At 30.5% G+C, this 23,911-nt stretch overlaps 3 protein-coding genes across 4 annotated transcripts; 2 read left to right on the top strand and 1 right to left on the bottom strand.

The window, feature by feature from the left end:
* Nucleotides 1-1,398: 1,398 nt before the first annotated feature.
* Nucleotides 1,399-6,258, bottom strand: LOC127100666 (uncharacterized). 2 transcript variants are annotated; one of them, XM_051037917.1, is made up of 6 exons: nt 5,893-6,258; nt 4,582-5,569; nt 4,300-4,448; nt 2,797-2,833; nt 2,239-2,306; nt 1,399-2,136 (listed from the first exon to the last, which is right to left on the bottom strand). In XM_051037917.1, the coding sequence occupies exons 1-6, from the start codon at nt 5,988-5,990 to the stop codon at nt 1,650-1,652; spliced, it is 1,827 nt and encodes a 608-aa protein (XP_050893874.1). In that variant the 5' UTR covers nt 5,991-6,258; the 3' UTR covers nt 1,399-1,649. The 2 variants fall into 2 exon arrangements, with proteins under 2 accessions (XP_050893874.1, XP_050893873.1); XM_051037916.1 differs by having other exon boundaries at nt 4,300-4,496; nt 5,893-6,256.
* Nucleotides 6,259-12,452: 6,194 nt separating this feature from the next.
* On the top strand, nt 12,453-17,213 carry LOC127100665 (uncharacterized). Its single transcript, XM_051037915.1, has 3 exons — nt 12,453-12,540; nt 12,637-12,755; nt 16,886-17,213. Exons 1-3 carry the CDS (start codon nt 12,453-12,455, stop codon nt 16,997-16,999), a joined length of 321 nt encoding a protein of 106 aa, XP_050893872.1. The 3' UTR covers nt 17,000-17,213.
* Nucleotides 17,214-22,861: 5,648 nt separating this feature from the next.
* On the top strand, nt 22,862-23,701 carry LOC127102770 (uncharacterized). Its single transcript, XM_051040104.1, has 4 exons — nt 22,862-22,987; nt 23,066-23,156; nt 23,258-23,385; nt 23,610-23,701. The coding sequence occupies exons 1-4, from the start codon at nt 22,888-22,890 to the stop codon at nt 23,699-23,701; spliced, it is 411 nt and encodes a 136-aa protein (XP_050896061.1). The 5' UTR covers nt 22,862-22,887.
* Nucleotides 23,702-23,911: the final 210 nt, after the last annotated feature.

Here is a 23,911-nt window from a genome sequence, read left to right as displayed (position 1 = left end):
CATCTTGTATGTTGGTACAATTATAATTATCCAATTCAAAAAGTTTTGAATAAGTATGTGGTGTGTTTCTCTCAAAAATGTGTTGTTGTTAAAGAAAAATTTAAAATGCAAAATATTTCCTTGTATTAATCTTTGATTTGTAGCTCCAACAGCGATATTATAAGCCTTTGATTCGAGTGAAGAGACTGATTCACTTTATTGAAAGTATTTCCACAAGTGTGAGAGAAGAAGGACTTTGAAGATTAATAAATAATAATTGAGAAATTAAGTGTGAGAGGGAGAGAGAAATTGATGCTGGAAATCAGCATTAATATTGAAAAGTAATACCTCAAAGATATATAAATATTTACAAGTGAATTAGAAGACAAGTTACGATATTAAATAACTGGAAAAAATTAAATTATCGAATCTATAATCAATTACACAAAACTTTTAATCGGTTATAACGGCTAAAAATCAAAAATTTCATAACAACGATTATGAATTACTTCAAATGCGTAACCAATTATATCAACAACATGTTATGTGATAACAGGTTATGACACTTAAATTACTAAAATTCTCTTTAACATTTTAAAAAAGATTAAGATTAAAATAATAGAGCTCGTTACACAAGAGCCGATCCAAAGATAAGGTAACTTAAATAAGAATTTTAGGTCTTAAAATTTTGAGATAAAAAATAGTTTCAAAAAAACCATTTTAATTATAAATATATAAAATGACATATATTTCCATAATGGAGTGGGTAAAAAATAATCATTATATCCTTTTGTCTTTAGTTCAACTCTTGCAACTTAAAAGATTTTTTTTTAATACGACATATACAATTACAGCAACTTTTAATTTGACAAAAGGAACGAGTAATGTTGGAGAATTCAATAGAACAAGTAGTTGGCAGAAGGAACAAGTAATATTGAAGAATTCAATGGAACAAGTATTTTGATGTTTCATAACTTAGACATAAAAAATACACATCAAGTCCTTTTTACAACAAAGTGGCATAAACAAAGGAAACGTCATGACCGTGATCCGACACATCAGCAACTAAGCAACTAAATTACTAGATTAAATTCTCAGTACTGTCGGGCTTAAATTGGATGGCGTCCAGATTGCAACAAGCTAATATTTGGCTTAAACATGATTGGTTACACAAGTACATTGTCACAACTAGGTAAATGATTAAATAAAATAAACCTAAATAGAAACTGAAACCCATGACATCATGGAGTAACTTATAGCTTATTCCATTCTTAGAGTACTAATACTATAGATACAAAAGTGACAAAATAACTTGTATCTATATTATTAGTATACTCTAAAAACAGGCAACCATGAAATATGATCAGAAAATTATTTTAGAATTTGAAATCCAAAATCATGATCATGAATAACCAAAAATAACAGAAGATGGGGAAGATTAAAAGAAGGAAAAAAATACAGGTCTAGAAATAAATCAAGACATGGCGATTGTAAATAGACATCGTCATGACAAATGCTTTGCACCTGTTTTAATTCTCTCACTCATGCTAATAAGAGAGTAAAATCAGTAAAACTACAATCACTCCATGGAATGTTCAGCAATTCCACAGTTTGCATGAAACAAATGCTGTCTTCAGGTCTCTAATAGGTCCCAATTTTCCACCAAAGACTTAATAACCATTTATCTGTGGTCTTGAAGTAGGACCAACAAGCCTTGAAAAGGGCACTTGTGGCCTCCCGTTGTTCAAATCCCTTTGACCTGAAAACCTACTATCATTTACTTTGGGATCTGACACGGATTTTGAGAATGCTTGAGCAAGTTCAACTGCTGAAGCTGCTCTACCGTAGCGAGGGCCACCGTCACCTTGAGATGATTCCACAGGCTTGCGCCATGTTTCAGGTGAAGAATGCCTCTCAGAGACTTGCTGCCTATCAGCTTCCCTCGGGTTTCTCCGATTATTGTTATTATTGTTATTACTATCACCGCTGCGCCAATTCTTCCTCTGTCCAAGAGCCCTCTCACCATCTACCTTTTGCTCCTTCCTTTCAGGTTTTCGGCCTGTTCTTTGATTGAGACCATCGTCGGTTTTTTCACCATATCGATTCTGGATTGAATGATCATGAAGCTTCTCGGACCTCAAAATGTTTTGCTCAACCCTTCACAATACATAGTTTATTGAGAAGCATTGAATCAGACTTGGGTTACCTTATCACATCATAGAATCTCACATGCAAACAAACAAAAAAACAAGTTCTTACCTGTTTGAACTCTCAACCACATCATAGTTTTTGATTGCAACATCATCAACACCTCGCTCCTTCAAAACCTGATGGAAAAAGATAAGAGTAACATCAGTGTTGTTAAAGGAATTTAGACAAATCGCTAATATTCCGTAATACACTATTTAGTACAAAATGTTCCCAAATAGCAGTGTCGTAGCACTTGTGTAGCAGAATTTGAACAAAGCGCTATTTTGGCAAATAGGTAGTTGACAATTTAACATTAAGTTATGGCAGTTGCTGCATTTTCCACATAACTAGTATGGGTAGGGGGTTCAATCAAAGAGATGATAAACATTTTAGCAGGACAAAAAATGGACATAAGTGAAATTATAACCCCTGCTCATAACAGACAAAAAATAGGGGTTGGATCCTCTCCATCCACCCCTCTCCATTCCCAAATTGTCTCATAAACTCTCTTCTCTATTCATTATTTATTTCCTCTTACCTGCAGGAGAGGATTCATTGGCCAAAAAATGATAGTAATGCATTAATTTTAACAGCTATCCAGGAGGATAAATAAATGAAAGAACTTACTAATTCTCGAGGGCGAGCTCCACCAAATAAAGCATTCCTGAAACATTTGCATCAGTTGTTCCATTATTAAACAGAAAGCATGAGATAACTAACCAAATAAACTTGCTGAAATTAGCCCATGAACTTCATGCATTCACCAAAAGTTTCAAGAAATTAAGAAATCATAAAGCTTAACATAGCCAGCACTTAATTTTTACTTGCTTTGAAACAAAAGTATAATCTATTTAGAACCCTTCAAATGGACAGGTAAGAAACAAAGTAAACAAAATTCAAGAATCCCTCGAGATGCTAATTTGTTAAAGGGGTTGGAACATGTAAAGTGGGCAATGATTGAAAAGCAACATAGTTAACTTAAATAATCCTTCTGTCCCTAATGATGAGATTCTTTTGGAACATTTATTTCTCTAAATATAAGACTCTATAAATCTTTAGATATATGCATTGCTCCTTTTTCAAATATATCCCTTATTTATACTTACTAACTTGCCTTGGAATAATAAAAATCAACATATAAAGGGTAACTTAGTAATAGTCCTACACAAATTAGACACATACACATTAGTCACATTACCATTTTTTCTTAATATACATAAAATGTGTCATAGAGTCTTATAAAGAGAGACGGAACGAGCATATGTACAATTCTTGATCTGATACTATGAGCATCGTATTTCGAAATCACAAGTATCACATTCGCTGTTGTGAAGCTCACCGACAACCATATTGATAATGACATTATGACAAGAATAAAAGCAAATATAAAAAACAAAAACTTCAGAATTTAAATCTAAGGACTCAATTCTAATTCAAAGGACAGCTCTAACGAGTTATAAAATGTGATCCTGGACTTCCACAAAAAATTACAACATAATTTCTAAGTTACAAATGACCATCAAAACAAAAACAGAGAATGTACTTTAACAAAAAAGTATTATTCTGTTAATACAGGAGAATTTTTGGGTACTCTACGATCTATCATAAAGCAAATAAATCTTGTGGACGGACATTAAGACATTTTGATAGGGTCAACTGGCAAATCTAATAAAGTCATCTAAGACTAATGTTCTCATAGTGAAGGAGAATCTCCTTCCTCATAATGAAAACATGCAGCGTCATACTCACATGACACAAATGTTCTTCACTTTTGCCATAGACAACCTAAATCTTTAACTACTCATTATATAATAAGTGGCTTGTGTGTACTTTTCAACTTGACTGGGCCTGAACAGCTGAGTACGCGTGTATCTTCCCAATTCAGTAATTTTGGCGTATTTTGATTATTTGGATTCGGGTTTAAGTGATAGCAGTCACTCATTGTGATCTTCAACCATCGTATATTTTCAAACTTCAATATCTTTAGACTGTGGAAGTAGACCTATGGCTACAGTTTATGGTAGGTTGAACCATCTAGCATATTTAACACCACATTCATACACCCACAACAACATAAATACATAATAACAGGATGAAAAACATCTAAGCCCAGTGTCTCATGCAACTGACCTGTCTCTTTCCCTGTTTCCTTCTAACTGTTCATAGACCTCAGGCCGGGGCTTCAGAGGCTTCAAATTCAGCTTTGGACGCTGTCCTAAATCCTTCCCACTTTCGGTTCCAGTTGAAACTGGCTTCACAAGACTGGCATGTCCATGTCCCTGATAAACAGGTTCAACATGGCTAGAATCATTAACTTGATGATATCCCTAACATGGAGAAAAAATGAAAGAATTTAAAATGTGAAAAAAATATATATAAAAACTGAATCTCATAAGTTGAATATGTGATTACCTGGGTGTGTTCTATAACAGAAGGTTCTGAACTTTCCAGCGGCTTTGTTCTAGGCAGCAACTTCAGTTTAGGTCGCTCAATTGGTTCAGAAGCTATATGGTGTTGTGATTCAGAGCCAACAAATTTGGCATCAGTTCGAGCAGGCTGAACCCTGTCAGAAAACTGACCTACACTTCTCGGACGCACATCTGAATACTTGGAAATCCCCAACCTATCATGTTCAAGTAACTCATTCCTACCACCTCGCATCTGGTTATCAATACCTAAACTCCTTTCAGCATGTCTTGCTAGCATTTCATCAGAATGCTCATTTTGACGCACTATATCCAACCTATTGCTATTAATAAACGCATGCGGTCTACTCTCCACTTCGGAAGGTCTGACCACCTCAACATCTGTCTGATAATTGACTGACTGCCATCTACCAGAAGCCACCTTATCAAGGGCACTAGCATGAGTCAACTTGGAAACAGCATTAGCAGCAGACCAAGCAGCTTGTTCCGACTCAACAGTACCTGCCACCTCCTTCCTCGTTGACCACGCATTTGGATAACCACCACCACCACCAGAGCCAGCAGCAGCTGATCCATGCTCCTTACTAGCTCCAAAACTCTGAGAATTTACTCCCACATGAACTGTCTCGGCAAGCCTAGCCGAGTACGAATTAGCATTCCCAACAGGGGACACCGGAGCCACTTGCCTGCTTAACGAACTGCTTCTCTTCACCTCAACACGAGAAGGCAGAGGAGCACGGAGGCTCTCATCACTAATTTGTCTCCTTGGGGCAGAACTTCCATCCAGCGGCTTCCTCTCATCCTCATCAAAATTCCTCCCAATTGTGGTAGTATGTGGAAGAAACAGGGATTTGTCATCGTAATGCCTAGTTGCAGGCGAAGTGTGTGGCCGAGACCAATGATCCGGCCTCCCCATCGGGTTTCCCCACGACGTAGGCCGGTCATAACCAACACGGTCGGAAGGCCTCACAGTTCTGTGATAAAACCAAAATAAAAAGAATAAATCACCACAATCTCTTCACATAAACAGATCCATCAATTTTTTTAAAAAAAACTTATCACACTAATCACATATAAAAAAAATCATGATAAATTAGAAGCCGTAGATCTAATTGGTAATTTCTCTCTCAAATAACAAAATCAGATTATTCTTCACACAACCACAGTATGAATAAGATTAATCATGAGCGAATAAACGGAAAAACAAATCAAACTAAATTAATACTAGTATTAGACAATTGATCGTTTAAATTAAAACAATGAAAAGACGAATAAAAGGGGGTGATAGGATACTTACACGCCGGGAGCCGAAGGGAGAGGGAGATCAGAAGGTATAGAACCGCCATGGAAGTCCTTGAGCGTCATGGTGCTCCCACTACCTTTCTTCTTCGACATTATCCCCCTTCACCTTCTCCTTCTTCCTCGCAAAATCAGAAAGAAAAAAACAGAAAAAAAATTCAAAAAATAATCGTAACCCCGGAAGCTAAATTTGAGGATGGTTTTTGTTGTTGATTAGAGGAAAGTGAGAAAAGAAACCCACGAATGGGTGAAAGAGAGAAACGGAGAAGGAACAGAATTAGTGAAATTTGGGTGCGAAAAAAGAAAAGGGAAAAAAAAGTGAAGAGAGTGAGAGAAGAGGTGGTGAATGATATAATTTGATAGAGCGATTTTTGGGGCGTGTTTATGTGTTCTGCGGTTTATTATAGTTGTGCATTGGATGTTTGCCACGTAAGGAATGGTAAGTTTCGCGTCGTTGGATTGGATGTGATTAGAATCCTAGATTGTGTCGGATGCTGAGGACAGGTGGCGGTCTGGTATTACAATTGTCATCACGGTCCCGCTCATAAAATATACGTTTTGTCACTTAACTTTATACGGAGAAAAAATTATTTATTTTATAAAAATTATTATATAATACCAGTAGTATTAAAGGATAAATTAAAATAATTGAAATAAGAGAAGATAATAAATATTCAAAAATATAATTAAAAAATATTAATGTAAGATATTTTATTTCAACTTTATTTTTTTTATAAGCAGGTTATACCTATTCATTTTCTATGACTTTTGATTTAGTAAATTATTGTGGGTTAAGAGTTTATCACATTTTTAGTTTTGAATCATTTATTAAGAATATGTTTTTTTTTCTATGATTCAACCTTACTTTTTTTTTATCATCGATCATTCATCCAAAATGGTTTGCATGTTGTTCTTGATGTTCGTGATATTGATACCGATTTCATTTGTTATGTTCATTAAATTGAAGTTTTTCCTCCCTTAACATAAATCTTATTATATATTCTAGAGCAATTCAAACTATTTAATAGAATAATTATTTCTCTAATTTCTTCTTCCATGACATGAGTTTATCACTGAGTTAGAATTAATACATAATTATTCACTTGTTATCTAGGACTTATTTTTAAATAGACCAACTAAAAAAAATTAAGGTGTTTTTAGAAATTATGCTGATAGGAGATTAGGTTAATTTTTATGGGTGTTTGTGAGCCACTTTGATATGATTTTGAGAGAATTTGACGGTCAAATCACTTAAAAATTTATGGATTGGTTTAGATTGAATTTGTAATTTTTTTCAATAAAGACCAAACCAAATCGAACCGAAAAACAATAGGTTTGTTTGGTTTGGATTGATCGGATACATAAAAAAAATAAAAATAAAAATTGAATAAAATAATTTACGATAATAAATTTTCATAATACTACAAAAAAACTATAATAATAATAGTGTTCAATTATAAGCACTAGACTAGTATTTTTTTCCATAATAGATTCAAAATATCTAAAAGAAAAAACATTTTGGATAAAGGATTTTGAATATGCAATTAGTTTCGTTTACTATGGTAATGAAGGTGGTTCTTAACTTTATGCTCGGTTAGCACAATACATCAGCAATTTCCTAATAATAAATTAAATAGAATAACATGTCCACAAACGACGCTTCACTTTTTTCTTCTTGGAGTTGAATACTTGGAAATAGTTTCCATGATAATGATGATATGAGTCATGAGAATTAATTATAGTCTGTTCGGGTAGACGGATTTGCGAGTAGAATATTGGAAATCTGATGCTCGAACCAATTATCAGGTTTTATTGATTTGGTTAAAAAAATGTTCAACCCATCCACTATGGTTTGGTTTGGATTCCAGTTTGATTCAAATTTTTCCAAACCATTAAACACCCCTATTGATTCTTGACAGGAGGAAATTATCTTGGCTAAGAAATTCTCAGCCAAATTATTTTATATGGCTATGGAAATTGGTTCCAAGAAGTTGACCCAACTTTTAGCTCATTCTCTTAGAGAATATGGAACTAACATCAACATAAAAGCATCATTTGTGACTTCGTGTATTTTGAAATGGCTAGCAACTCCCAAAAATTGCCTCAAATGAAGATGAGGGTCATCAGTAGCCACACTCGAGTATTGGCTAATGGCTTGCAGCATTTAGAACATCATTGGCTGGAACTAAAACTGAGCTACACTGATCCAAGATCCGATGATTCCAATATTCATAGTATTTGGATCAAAGACATCATAATCTCTAATATTTTTTACCCTATCATTGACTATGATAATGATGTCAATTTTAGCCATGATTATATCTTGTCCTTGTTGGTTCTCTTCAAAGTTTTCTTCAAGATCTTCAAACAAAAGAGAAAGAATAGGGGTTCCTGGTTGTTGAGTTGCAATATGGTATCTCCTCAAAAGTCTAAATGTTCTCTCTAGTTTAGGGTCTCACCTGTAAACTAAGGTTAACAGCATGTGCATGTAACAATCATGCACCTGTCGTGACACTTGAATAAAGAAACATAAAAAATTCAAATGCATTTTTCACAAATGCATTCTTCAAAAGCTTTTAGACACTTATTAATGTCAACGTAGCTTGACAATCAGTTTGTTGACTTTCCACTTAGCTAAAAATCCTAGGCTAACAATGTGATGCCATTCAAGTCCAAAATGAATTGAATGAAAGAGGAAAAGAATAATAATCTCTTTGGATAAGTTCTACAATTCTTAATTATTTGAAGAATAAACTTGACCCAATTAAAACAAATATCATTTAGAAGAACCCACACGAGGTACAAATCCCGATCATCAGCTTTTTCCTAGTTGTGGGGCTTCCGGTACAAAATTTTCACAAAAATCCATTTCAAATTTTACCTGACTAATATGAAAATTTGCTAAATTCAGACGATATTTGAGAAAAAACTTAGAGATACTCTTGATGAAATCAATTTTAACAAACCCAGGGGCACTTGAAATGAATACTTCATTTCCTTTTAAAAGTAAGCCAAAATGCTTCTCAAAATCTTCTAACATAAACTTAATTAATTGATTACAAAAGAGACATTCGAGACTATTATTGGTCACCTTAATATTTCAATAGAACTCCTTGACATGGTCTGGGTTGAATTTCCTATTCAGACCAATAAATTTCAATAGCTGGTGTTCTTCTAATAGTTTCAAAAACTCAATTACTATCTTAATTTCAGCTAGCTTATTCACAAAGTACTTAGATTCAACATGCTTGTTAAGAAATTGTTTAACATACCTCTTAAAAGCTTATCATCAGGGACCAAATGACGAGCCTTATGACAGATAAAAGATAAGTCTTGATTGGAGACTTGAGTGTTCTTGCTTACACTTGACTTTTTTGGTAACCTTGCATCAAATGTGTTCTTACTAGCTTGAACCTTTGATCTTGCCTTTTTAGGAATTAGAGGAAGAGAACTTTCAGATGATTTCTTTCTTTTCCTTTTTTGTTTCTCAGAAAGCTTCATTTGAGGGTTGCTTGAACTCATATTAATGGAGGATGAAGAAAGAGGTAGATGAATGATGGTGAAAGTGAATGATGTTTATGAGAATGAATGATATATGTTTGGTGTGAGAGAATTTTTAAAATGAGTTTAGATGAGAGAGTTAAAGTGTTTTAAAGAAAAGGTTAAATGAAATGAGTTAAGTGGAAAAGGGAAAAGCCAAAAGTCACGCATAAGTGGACTGATTTGACACACTATGATTCGAATCATAGGTGCCTCGTGAGTCGAATAATGCTCAAATGGTTTTTAAAAAAATGGATTTGATTCGAATCAAGTAGAATGTGTGATTCGAATCAATTTGAGTTACACGTTTTCTTTTGAATTTTATCTCTTGTGATTCAAATCAAGTATTTAATATGATTTGAATCATACCACTTGTTTTTGAAAATTTTGAAAAACAATGAAAATTGAGTAAATGCTTATTAAACATATAATTTTAATGTGATGAAAATAATGAAGTTGAATTTTAATGAAATGCAAAATTAATGAATTTTAATAGAATACAAAAATGCTGAAATGTAATTTTAATTATATGAGAAATTAATGAAGAGAAAATATGAAATGCACACAATGATGAGTGATACATGTATGTATATTGAATGTTCAGATGAATAACAACGATGCAAAATGCTCGGATGAAATAACATATACATTGCACAAACAAGCACATACAAATACATTTCATATAAACATTGCATTTAAAACATGAGAACGATAATAAATATGCATATTATAAGAATAAGGGAGATTGGAATGATCATACCAATTTTAACGATCAATTCCTTAAATTGTTGCGCACGTAAATGATTAGTAAATAAAAAAAAATTATACTACAAGAAAAAATACAATAAATCATATACAAATGGATACGAATCCTTTGCACGTCTGAGATACACTTTCAGACACTCATGTTCATCTGAACTTGCACAACACATGTTATGATAATCCTTAATCATCTTTTCATGAATAACCATATGATTAACTACTTCATTTGCTGGATAGATGTTAGATAATCTACGACTTCTGCTTCAACACTTTGACGATGATATGGCTCCTTCAAAACTTTATGCTTTTAACCCATGATTTTTGGTTGACAAACAATGAACAAGATTAAAATTCATAAAACTTGTCTTCATCTTCTTTCACAATGACCTTAGAAGAGTAGGTCAACAGAAGAAGAGGAAGAAGCAACACAAAACCCATTATGAGCAAGAGAAGTAAGGAGGAATCAAGAAATAATGCTCTTTAAAATATTTCCAACTATCGATATAAACACATAAAATCTCATTTTTCAGCCGATTAATAGAAACGAGTCCACAACCGTGAATCTCAGAAGGAGGATTAACTTCAAAAAGATGAAAGAAGGTATTTAGGGAAGCCGAATCCATGTTCCCATGATACTCATACCAGTATCGAAAGATTCTAATGAAGCCCCGGGTGCAGGTGATCAGTCTCCAATCCTACTTGTTTTCTAACACTTATTCGACACAATTTCACGAAGTCGGTAACACATTAGTTTACCTGTTTTGTTATTCTGTTTAGTAAATTAGATGGTTTGCATTGTCTTTCAATTTGTTGATTATATTTGCAATTTTCAGATAGTTGCAGTTAGTGGTGTTCAAAACTGAACCAACCCGATAGAAAATCGCAAATCAAACCAAACCAAACCGAAACCGTAAAAAATCGTATTTGGTACAGATGTGTTTGTGTCATTTTATAACAAAACCACGCGGTTTCATTTGGTTTACGGTTTGTATTTTACAAACCGAACTCAACCAAACCAAACCGCATTATGTTACAACCTAAACTTCAGTTATTCCATATCCAACCCAAAACCCAAACCTATTATGCCTTAACCCTACAAATATTTTCTTACTCACAATTAGGGTTTTAGTTTCAACCTTTTCAAATCTCTACTAATAGTATCACACATTCTTCTCATCTTCTTTGCCATATACATCTCACCTCTTCTACTCTAATCTCTCATTTTTTTTTCTTTTCATTTTCTTAATTTTATGTTATTGTTTCTCTTCCAATTACGTTTTTATCGCATCTTTCTTCTCTAATCTCGCATCTTTTATGTTCTTTCTTTTTCATCTTCTCTAATCGCTCATCTTCTCCATTTTTTTTTATTATAATATTTTTTATATTATTTTATGCTACTATTTTATATTTTTATTCCACTTTTGTCTAATCTTATTTTTGTATATTTAATGAGATTTTTTTTTTGTATAAATATGATGAGTTTTGTTGTTATTTGATAAAATATGAATGACTAAACATAAAATTATGTTTTCTCTATAGGTGTATGTATCGTTCGATAAAAATCTTATAAAAAACCGAACTAACCCAAATCACATAGGTTTGGTTTAGTTTGGTTCACTTTTATTTCTAAAAGTCAATTGAAACAAACCGAATCACATGCTTTTTTCTCTTGCGGTTCAAATGATTTATAGCGTCAAAACCGTCAAAATCGCACCGCGAATACCCCTAGTTGCAGTTATGTCATCAGAGAAGAAAATTTCAAGCTCCAAAGAGAAAATTTAAATTAAATTGTTAAATATGTTTGTGGTCCTCATAAATATCTCATATTTCATTTTTAGTTCCATAAAAAAATTTCTTTAAAGAATATTCCTCCTAAATTTTTTCATCCACACTTTTGATCACTCTTACAACTTAGCGACAATTTTTACAATTTAGCAACATAATTAGTGATGGTTTATTACTTAATATCTGAATTAATAAAAAATTTAGCGACGATTTTAACTAGAGGGTTCAAAGGTGTGAATAAATTTTTTTAGAAGGATCATTCTTTAAAAGAAATATTTTAAATTAAAAATAAAATATGAGATATTTAGAAGGACCACAAATATATTAAATCTTAAATTAAATATAAGAAATAAATAGGTGTTTACGTGCAAAAATATTTTAAAGAGTTAAGACATCATATTGATTATGGAAAATTTGTATTCTCATTTATATTGATTATGGAAAATTTGTATTCTCATTTATTTCTCATTTATGTCGTCAGAGAAGGAAGCTTCAAGCTCCAAAGAGAAACGTAGACTATCGTGCACTGCTCACTTTGATGCCCTCTGGTTCTGCTACTGTAATAGCGATTCACCCAAAACTTAAAAAAATGCCTCTTTTGCAAATGGGTCATCCATCCCAGTACTGATAAAGTTTGTGTGTTTAATGTGTGCAGCCCCGGTTCATCAAATGCAACAGTATTACAGGCTTGGTGTTCTTGATAACTGTTCTGGTAAATGGAAAGCAATGGTTGACTGCTTAATGCTCAAGACCAAACCCAGTTCTCAAGTCGAGGTCGGTTCCTATTTATTCCTCATTAATTTGTAATTGTTATATGTTGAAAATCTTTAAATACATTTGGTTAAATATTATTTGAACATGGTCCTATTTGCTGTATTTGAGAGCACCTTTGGTTGTGTTTGGGAAAATTGAAAAGTATAGGGGGTTTTGTTATTTTTGTTTTTCAACTCTATTTGTATGGATATTATAGCCACAGTGCATTTTTTTTACAACATATTTTCACCTTGCTGGTGCACACAAAGTCAGATACCACCCCATTGCATGGCGTTGACTCGTGATTCTACTTGTCTTTCTATATGATGCCCCTATTGCTCTTCTGTGAATGATGAAAGCACCATGAAATTGACAAGAGCAATTTAATGTTTCTCTTGTTTTTATATCCATAATTTTACCATGCACCAGTTGCATGGTTTAACTGATCAGGCATGGTAGTTTATCTATGTTTTTATTGCAAATTATAATAAAGGTTAATTTCTTTGATTATAGTTATGTTAGTTATCCGTTAGTTTTTAGCGGCAGTTCTTTTTTCGTTGCTAGTTACTATATGTTAAGAGTTCCACCTTACAAGTCGAATTTGTAAGGTTGAGTTAGGCCCAACCACAATTCTAAAACTATAGTTAGTCAACTTCAAAACTACATATAAATGTAATATGAATCATAATGTACAATTAGTTGAATGAGAACATCTCTCTTCATTTTCTTCCGCTGTTCACCTTAACACAGTGGTTTGAGCTTTTTCTCTCTGCGAGCTGTTACCAGTTTTTTATTCCTTTCTTGAACCTTTTTTGTATAAGTAAGTATTCGTTTCAGTCCATGGCTTTGCAATCAACCGGTTATGCTTTCAGTTCTACTACCTTCATTCTTTTATGATAAACCAAGCCTACTCTTGGTTTCTCAGCCATTGGCTAGTTCAAATTATAGCTCATGGAGTAAGGCCAGGGAAATGGCTTTGTTGGCCAAAAGCAAAAATATGGCTCTGTTGATGGCTCACTTCCACAGCAGCCAAAGTAATTTGATCTGTAGTTGTATCTGCTTGGTAGATGAATAATGACCTGTTTCTTCCCTCGGTTATTAAATTCCATTGCCAAATACACCACTTCAAGTGTCATCTACTGAACACTGCTGCAGAAACATATGTTTTATTTGGGCATTTTAATAACAGAATGAACCTTGGATCTTCCAACTGATTTTTTTTTTTGAAGAGTCTCAATCAACCTTTTCCCACAAGTCAGCATTTTGTTGGAAGGAAGTTTTAGGTAGGTGGAGTAAGTGTTTAAGTATTTGGGAGAGAATAAGAAATTTTTGAGAAAGGGAAGACTACATATATTATTGAGGGTTAATAATTTTGGCTTTATACAAACTCAAGTACATCACCTCTATTTATACTAGTGACATTCCTAAATTAACGACTAGAATTTTGGCACCACAAACTTAATCTAATGCCTATAAATCACTCTCTAGAATTTTCTCTACTATTTTACATAAATTCTAACTTATCCTTATATTCTAGAGAGTTCCATGGATCTCTCTAGAATAGGATTCTAGACGTTAGACCTACTACAACACAAGTTTGGACTTAAAATTCGTATGGCCCAAAAACTAACAAACTCAGAATCAATTTAAATATTCCACCGTCCCCTTAAACTTGATTTAATTTTTGGGCCTTAGGAATTTTAAATCTAAACTGGTATTGTAGTAGGTCCAACTTCTAGAAGCCTATTCTAGAGAGATCTAGTGTGCTCTCTAGAAGATAATGATAAGTTAGGATTTTTGTAGAATAGTAGAGAAAATTTTAAAGAGTGATTTATAGCCATTAGATTAAGTTTGTGGTGGCAAAATCCTAGTTGTTGATTTAGGAATGCCACTAGTGTAAATAGAGGTGATGTGCTTGAGTTTGTATTAAAATTAAACCAAAATTATAAACACTCAATAATTAAACTAGCCTTCCCTTTTAAGAAGTTCGAAGCTTCTCCATGTTTCTTTGGCCGTCTTTGCTACCAAGACCTTCTCGAACGCGTCTTCATCTATTTCTTGATAGCTTAGAAAAAGAGTCTTGTCTCTCTTCCTTGAGTCTCTTAAACTATGCTTTTGAGTTCGAGATGAAACACCTTCATTCTCCATGTCGACAAGGCCGCCATCTTTAGGTGGATCTTCAAGTTCTGATGCCACTTAGTTAAAAGGAAGTTTTGGATAGGTGGAGTAGGTGGAGAAAGTGTGTAAGTTTTTGGGAGAGGACAGGAAACTTTTGGGAAAGGAAAAGTTACTTGTATTATTGAGTGTTTATAGTTTTGGCTTTATACAAACTCAAGTACATCACCTCTATTTATACTAGTGACATTCCTAAATCAACGACTAGGATTTTGCCACCACAAACTTAATCTAATGACTATAAATTACTCTCTAGAATTTTCTCCACTATTCTACAAAAATCCTAACTTATCCTTATCATCTAGAGGGCTTCATAGATCTCTCTAGAATAGGCTTCTAGAATAGGACCTAGTTCAACATAAATTTGGGCTTAAAATTTTTGAGGCCCAAAAATTAACAAACCCAAAATCAATGTAAATATTCAACACAATTCACCTCACTTCATGGTCATCAGAAAGAAATCAAGTGCATATCCATGGTTGTCAGGATCTCGATCTTAAAATCTTAAGATTTTACGATCTTAATCACCCCAACGATCCCAATCTTAAGTAGAATCTTGTGTTATAGTCAAATTGTGAAAGAAAATCGTAAAATCATTTATTTTGTTTGATCTTTGTCAGTTTCGACCATGATTGACCGTTTTCTAGGCACCACCATTAAAAGATGAGAAGGATGAAAGACGCAGAGGCGCAACAGTTACAAATGCATGCCTTTTGAAATGAAGCTTTAGATTTAAGGTTTAGAGAATAAACATCTCACTTGTAGGTTTGTTTTAACTAATTGACTTATGATAACCCTTGTAATTGACCAAATATGTCCCTAATGTCTAACAAATGTTCTATGTGGTAGTAATAAATTATAAAAACTCAATCATACATGTCTAAAGAATATGAAAAAGTCATTTTCTCACAAATACAATTGCCTACTAACATATATCATGTAAAAATACTTTAAATATATGCCATTATTTTTTCATTTAGTAGAATCTTACGATTTTTATTGCGATATTATGTTTTACGATCTTGTTACGCTCTCTCAATCTTGCAAAAATAATTAGGCAGTATCTTTCGATCTTAACTACGATTTTAATATTCTCTCCCGATCTTATGTAAGATCTTGATCTTGACAACCTTGTAAATAACATTCAATAGACAATTTGTTTATGTAGCAAAACACAACCAGTTCTTGAAGACTACTTGCAGTATAAGATGTGTTTCCTCATGGACCATAATGACCCCGATTCACTAATCAAAGATCAAATCCTATCAATAATCCTGTTTCTTCCATAAACAAATTATTCTCCTTGAGTATTCAGAAGGAAAAACAATGTGAAGTTGGTTCCTTCACATCTTAGTCTGTTTTTTCTTTCTTTCTCCAAATCAAATCAATAATTATAAACGTTTTATACCCCGTTGACTACAGTGTCAAAATTTAGATGTTCAAATAACATCACAAAAATAGCCTGTGGTTTCAGATCTTCTGCTGAGACTGAATATCAGGCTATTGGCTAGTGTTGTGGTGAATTAATTTGGCTCAAGCACTTTTATTCCGCTATCCTGTTCTGTGATAATCATCCCATTATTCATTTGGTCTCTAGTCCAACATTTCACGAGCAATCCAAATATTAACTGTCATTCATCCAAGCTATTCAGTTGGCAGAATCAGCTGGCAGAATCACTCCCGAGCTTCTTTCTTCCAGCTATTCAGTTTCTGCTCTTAGCCTCGTACTGTCTAAGCCGATAATTTCAGACACTCATTTCCCAACTTGAGGAGAAGTATTCTATTTAATTACTGTTATGTTAGTTACTAGTTGATATCAGTGGCAGTTACGTTTACTGTTGCTTAGTCTGTTTCAGAATTACAGTATATTTGCATCACAAGTAGTTGATCGAAAACAACACTCTTGAATTGTGTTGTTCCTCAAACAATTTTACACATTTTCTTGGAGTAACAAGTTGTATGTCTACTACATGCAGGAAATCCTGGCAGCTCAAGAGAAATCAAAGCCACACATATGGAGTTTCAGAACACGATATGAAGCTTCACAATACTGGCGAAGACGATATGGTCATTTAGACAGGCCTGAATGAGGAAAATCCTTGTGTGCAGAAGCATGCGTTTTGCATTCTGATTTTATTTGCATTTTGGAGAGAGATTTTTAGTGACCAAATAAAGTTTATATCAAATTGAAGGTGCCAGAAAGCTAGATTTTAATTATTTTTTTGTGCAACTTTCACATTGAATTTTGCATTGAGAAGACTTAATGTGTGTTTGAATTGGTGGTGGAAATAATTGATTTTGATAATAGAATTTAATTTAGCATAATTGATTTATGTTTGGATTCATTTATGTAAATGTAAGTTGAATAATAAATTTCCGAGTAAAAATCATGTTTAAACTTAGAAATTACAAATTCTGACTTCAAGTATAATTAATTTTTGAGTTGTAATTCTATTTTAAAAGAATCAAACACCTCAAAATTGCTTCAGAATCAATTCTACCTATCTTTAAAATTGTTTTAAGTTTTTGTTAGTAATAATGTTTTAAAATTGTAGTGGCATTCATTTTCATGTGTTTTTTCCTTAATGAAATTTTGGTTGGTCCCTCTATTGTATCATATTTTTTTACTGCTTAAATATTGATTACAGGTGGTTATGGATATAGTTGATTTATAAGTATTTAAAAATTGTATCCGATAATAGATTGGTTAATCCATGAGAATGTCTAAGTCTAGCCAAACAATTTCTATCAAATTTATAACAATTACAAAGTGTAATTAAGTGTGCTGAGTCAACAAATAGTTACACTATATCAAATAAACTCACATTCATGCGTCGTGGAAACTATCAAATAATATGGTATATAGAGATCTTCAACCATGTCTAAATGCACTTAGTATCAAATCAATGAATATCTTCAAGACTTTGCACAACAAATCACAATCAAACTAGACGAAGATAACTTCCATTCCTGGAAGCAAAAAATCAAAGATATTATACACACTTATAAACTTCAACAATTCCTCTACGTGGGATGAAATTCACAAATTTATTTTTGTGCACACCAATGCGAAATCCAAACAATTTTGATCTGAATTGAAGTCGATCTCCAAAGGTGAAAAAACGATTTCACAATATCCCGTTAGAATTCATAAAATGGTTGATGTTATTGATTTTATTAATGATTTTGTATCAAATATCTTAGAAGGATAATAGTGCTCTTGCATCTATTAATCAATATAGTGATGTTATATGTCCAGTTATTGAAGTTAAGTCAATGTTAGTCTCACACGAGTTTAAACTTGACAAGATGAAGTAAATCACAGCACCGAATGTTGTTTCTCAATCTATTTCAGCTCCTTATTATACACAATTCAATGGAAATCGTGCTAACTGTGGTGGTCGTAACTCATAAGTAATATGAGGCCGTTTGTTTTGACTTTTTTTAAAATGATTTTTATAGTGTTATATATTTTAGTGTAAAAAAAATTTATAAATTTTTTTTTCATAAAAACTTCAAATGAAATTTTTTTTTGAATATTTATTCTTAAAATGTTATTTTAGGTATTTTATCATTTTATCGAAACTTTTTTTGGATATCAAAATTTCAAAAAATCACTTAATTTTGAAGCTATTTCAAATAATTTTTTCTAAAAATCATTTTTGAGATACAATTTTTTTTAAAAATTGTGATTTTGACTATGTTTTGATCTTCAATAATGTATATTTATGTTATACAATGAACAATTCAATCTATTAATTTATAAAAAATAAATTTAAAAAAGTTTATAATATTTTGAAAAATATTTTTGTAAAATCCATTTTCAAAAATACAAAGAAAAAATCCATTTTTTTAAAACTACGACAAACTGGCCTATATTAAACAAATGACTCTAAACATTATTCAAACTTCATGAATAATTTAATATTAATCACTAAAAATTACAGTTTTGTGTTAGTATAGTTAAAAACAAATATAAAAAAAAATAAACAATAAAAGTAAATAAATTTAAATGACGGAAAATAAATAGAGAGGGATAAGAGATAATTCACTAGAATTCATAGAGATTTGGGTAATCTCTTGGTCTAATCCTCTTCTCAAGAAACAAACTTCTTAAGAGTTCTACTAATAGAATCTATTGAATTTTTGTAAAGTTATGTCCACGAACCTTATTACAATCCTCTCAGAGATTTTTATAGACTGATCCCTCAAACCAAATTGAGTTTTTCCCAAGTTAAGCTCACGAAGTAAGAACGAGAACTTTAGTGGTTAATCTTGGAAATTAAACAGATTTTTTGCACGGACAACCTCAACAACCAATCAAGAGAATCACACTCTTGATAAAGATGAACACCATTACAACTAATACTTCACAAGTGTATTTCACTCAAGAAGGCATTAAGACAAATTTTAGTGAAAATATATGAATAAAAAAGAGAGAAGTTAAAATGAGAAGAACGATTTAAAATCAAATTCGGATGTGAGAAATTGCGAGGAGGTTTTTTAGTTGCCGCCATTAGATATGTGGACCAAATGCAACATGGATGGTTGGTCCATCGGCAACCTTGGACAGGCTTGTCCAGAATTAGTACACGTAACTGCATTAGTTGTGTTGCGGGCAACCTTGGTATTCAAAACTCTTTATAGGGTAGAACTCATGGGCATCATCTTGGCCATTGAAGCCCAACTCAGAAATTGCAGTCGCTTATGGATTGAAACTGATACAAGGATTGTTAATTTGCCCTTGAAACTTCTACAACAGATGGTGCAATGCAACTGCATAGCCATCACAAAAGACATGTAATTCATGATCTCTCGCATCTTTAGGAATAGATATAGGTGTCCTCACAATCTTGCAAACATTGAGCTCTCTATTTTGAATTTCTCTTGGTAGAACACATCACCTTTAATGATTAGAAAGGATTTAGGGAGAGAGGTTTTAATAATGGGGAGGTGAACGGATGTAATTTATATTTTTATCTTTAAAATATTCTAACACTCATGCTAAATAAAATAAAAGCAAAGTCATATTTACCAAAATAAAAAGAAATTTGTAATTCATAAACAACACATATAATCAAACACAAAGTCTATTTATATCTATTAAATCTACTTTTAATATATTAATTATTAATATATAAAATTTAATTACCACCATAATTACTTAATTACCCTAATTACAATCCATAATACAGCTACTTTCATGTTCCTATAAGTAATTTCGTACTAAACTCTATTTATACTACTAAAAAATATTACCGTTATTTTATTATTGTTGCAATCTTATCATTCCAAAATGAAATTAATATTCTGAAATCAAATTAATTATTATTGTAGTTTTTTTGCCAAATATTATCGTTACTTGATTTTCTTTAAATGACAAAATGAATATTTAATTGTATAATTATATGTTATTAAATTATAACTTTAAAATTAAAAATAACTATTTAATATAGTTGATTAATATTAATTGAGTAGTTTAATATTTGAAATACATATTCCTCACAATATTTTAAGTATTTTATATTTCAACTATTAATATTTAATATACTATTTAATATTTCAATTATTAATATTTAATAAACTATTTTATTGTTAACTGATAGATAAAATAGTAATATTTGAAATACACATTTCTCATAACATTATTAATATACTATTTAATATTTCAGTTATAAATATTATATATACTATTTTATTATTAACTTATTCAACAATTCAACTATTTAATACATATTTATCATAATATCATTAAATATTGATTAAATACTTAATAGACTGATTAATAGTTAAAATATTAAATAATTGAAATATTTTATAAACTAATTAGTTTATAAATGAAATGAATTATTAATAGTTGAAGTATTAAATAATTGAAATATTTTAGAAACTTATGAATTAATAAATTAAATAATTTAAATATTAATAGTTGAAATATTAAATAATTGAAATACTTTATAAGATTTTTATTTAATAAACTAAATAATTTAAATATTAATAGTTGAAATATTAAATAATTGAAATACTTTATAAGCTTTTTATTTAATAAACTAAATAATTTAAATATTAATAGTTGAAATATTAAATAATTGAAATATTTTATAAAATTATTTTTTAATAAAATAAATCATTTAAATATTAATACTTGAAAAATTAAATAACTTTAATATTTTATAAATTTATTATTTAATAAAATAAATAATTTGTATATTATTTGTTGAAAAATTATATAACTTAATAATTTTGTATACTTATCATTTAATAAACTAAATAATTTAATACTAATAGTTGAGATATTAAATATTATAAATATTAAAAGTTGAAAATATTTAAGCAACTAAGTTCAAATAAAATTATTTGAAATATTAAATACTTTAAATGTTACACAGAATAAATATAGCTTGGTGGAGATTTGCCCTCTATCTAAATAGTAAGTATAGGGTTTGCAACCCTTATGGGATCAATTTTTGAAACTTTTTACTTTTCTAATTTGATCCTCAAATAATTAAATAATAATTATTATTCTATGTGGATTTCATTAAAAATAAATAATTAAAACAAAAAATCTGCCAGATAAACGACTTTTCCCACATCAACTTTTTTGTAACGGAAAAGTGACTTTAAGGACTAAAACCAAACAAAATTTAACCTATAAGCACTCAGACAAAACTGTTTACAGTAAATAAAAATATAGAATAACATCTTAAAATTCTATTCTATTTGATTATTCATTTACTTATTACTAATTTATTTATTATATAAAAATATATCAAATAAAATTTTAAATATATGTTGTGTCATTAGCATTTATTTCAACTTTTGATTTATTATTGATTTTTTATTTCAATGAATTTTTCTTTAAATATTTATGATCATGAAGAAATTAGACTATATTTTTATTTACTGTAAACAATTTTATTACTTTTGATTTTAATACATTTTTATTATAATTCGGTATACAAAATGTACGTATTTAGTATAGTTATTCTGTTGAAAGGATAAAATATGTTAGTGCAAAGATAACAGCGGTATAAGATTCAATATGCAGCGTGTTATTGCAAAATTACATCCATGTAAAATTCAATTAATAATAGATTGACATTGGAATGACCCTATATTATTGTTCATAATAAGTAACCGATTTTAATTTATAGAGTTTTGATCTCAATTAAATCAAATCAAATCAAATAATAAATATACTATTTAAGTTTTAAAAATATTCTTATCATATATGGCGGGTAAATATCAATAATAATAATAATAACAATAATAATAATTAATTGGTAGGTAAATTAACAATAATATTAAATTACTCAATTAATATTAATCAACTATATTAAATAATTATTTTTAATTTAAAGTTATAACTTAATAACATATAATTATACAATCAAAACGATGTTATATATGTGTAACATCAAAGGTTGGATCCTTTTCAGTATTTTGCCACACACCTCTATCAAATTTATATACTTTTTTTTTTCAGGTTATTAGGTTTGTAATTTTATAGTCATCTAAATTTGCAGTTACATTAATTTTTGAATTTTTTTTCAGTGAAAATGAGTAGAAATGTTGATTCTGTGAAAGACATCAATGACTCAAAAGAAACTTGGCGTCTTGCTGTTCGAATAATGGATGTTTGGAGTGTTGTGAATAATAAGGGTATTGAACATTTGGAGATGATTGTTATGGATTCCTTGGTAAATTGCTTTTCTTTTTTTAAGTATAGATTTTTGTATGATAGTTAGTAATTACAACAAAATGCTTTTTTGTATAACATATAAAAAGAAGATTATTTTCATTTTGTTAGGGTGATCGGATTCAGGTCCTTATTCGTCATGACCATTTACTGAAATGGAAAGAGGTCATTAAGGAGAATATGACCTGCATTATAAACAATGGCAATGTCTATAACAATGATTTTCAGTGGAAGGTATGTGATCATTCAAAAAAAATTGTGTTTCTTGGTGGTACCACAATGAAGGCAATCGAACTTCAAAATATTCCACCTAAAGGATATTTCTTTAAAGATTTTGGTGAGATACTTCAAGGCAAATGCAAAACCGATAGACTGGAAGGTAATTTAAATTCTATTATAACTTATATAACTTATATATTTGCAAACACATTCAATAATGAACCTTACTTTAATGTAGATATTATTGGTGCTGTTAGTGAGATAAACCATATCCAATCCAACACTCCGGGGAAGAAAGTTGTTGTTTCTGTTGTGCTGAAAGATTTGAAGTAATGCGCATTGTTTTCATAACTTATGTGTTTGATAAATTTATATATTTTGCATCACTGAATCCCATCATATAATATTGTTTATTTATATTGCAAAATAGGGGTAATTGCATAAATTGCAATTTATGGAAAATCTATGGATCAACATTTTTTGCTTACTACAATGATCCTAAAAACAGTGGAGCTATTGTAATTCTGCTCACTCATGCAATGGTAAAAGATGGCCAAGGTATACGTTCAACAATTTTTATATTAATTATACAATTATACAATTATATAATATACAATTTTTATATTAATCGTACAAAAAAATATATTATATTTTAATTTTTTTAAAATAAATTATTGCACTTGCGTGACCCGTGCGAACGCACGGGTCCTTTACTAGTATTAAATACAGTCCATCAAATTATCGTGCTGACATTTCAATTTCTTCTGTGCCACATCATTTAGTTTTTCATGTTATTTCTCAAAATCCATCTAAATTTTTTAAAAGATCAGAATATATTGTTACTCTCTATAACAATCTTGGATTCAAATCTTGACATATGCAAAAATACAATAATATGATAATAATATGATATTTGATTATTAACTTTATATATATATATATATATATATATATATATATATATATATATATATATATATATATATATATATATATATATATATATATATATATATATATATATATATATATATATATATATATATATATATATATATATATATATATATATATATATATATAT

The sequence above is a fragment of the Lathyrus oleraceus genome, chromosome 7 (genome assembly GCF_024323335.1).
Source record: "Lathyrus oleraceus cultivar Zhongwan6 chromosome 7, CAAS_Psat_ZW6_1.0, whole genome shotgun sequence".
NCBI classification, from domain to species: domain Eukaryota; kingdom Viridiplantae; phylum Streptophyta; class Magnoliopsida; order Fabales; family Fabaceae; genus Lathyrus; species Lathyrus oleraceus.
The sequence above is the reverse complement of the archived record's forward strand: the minus strand, read 5'-3'. Positions and strand labels throughout refer to the sequence as shown.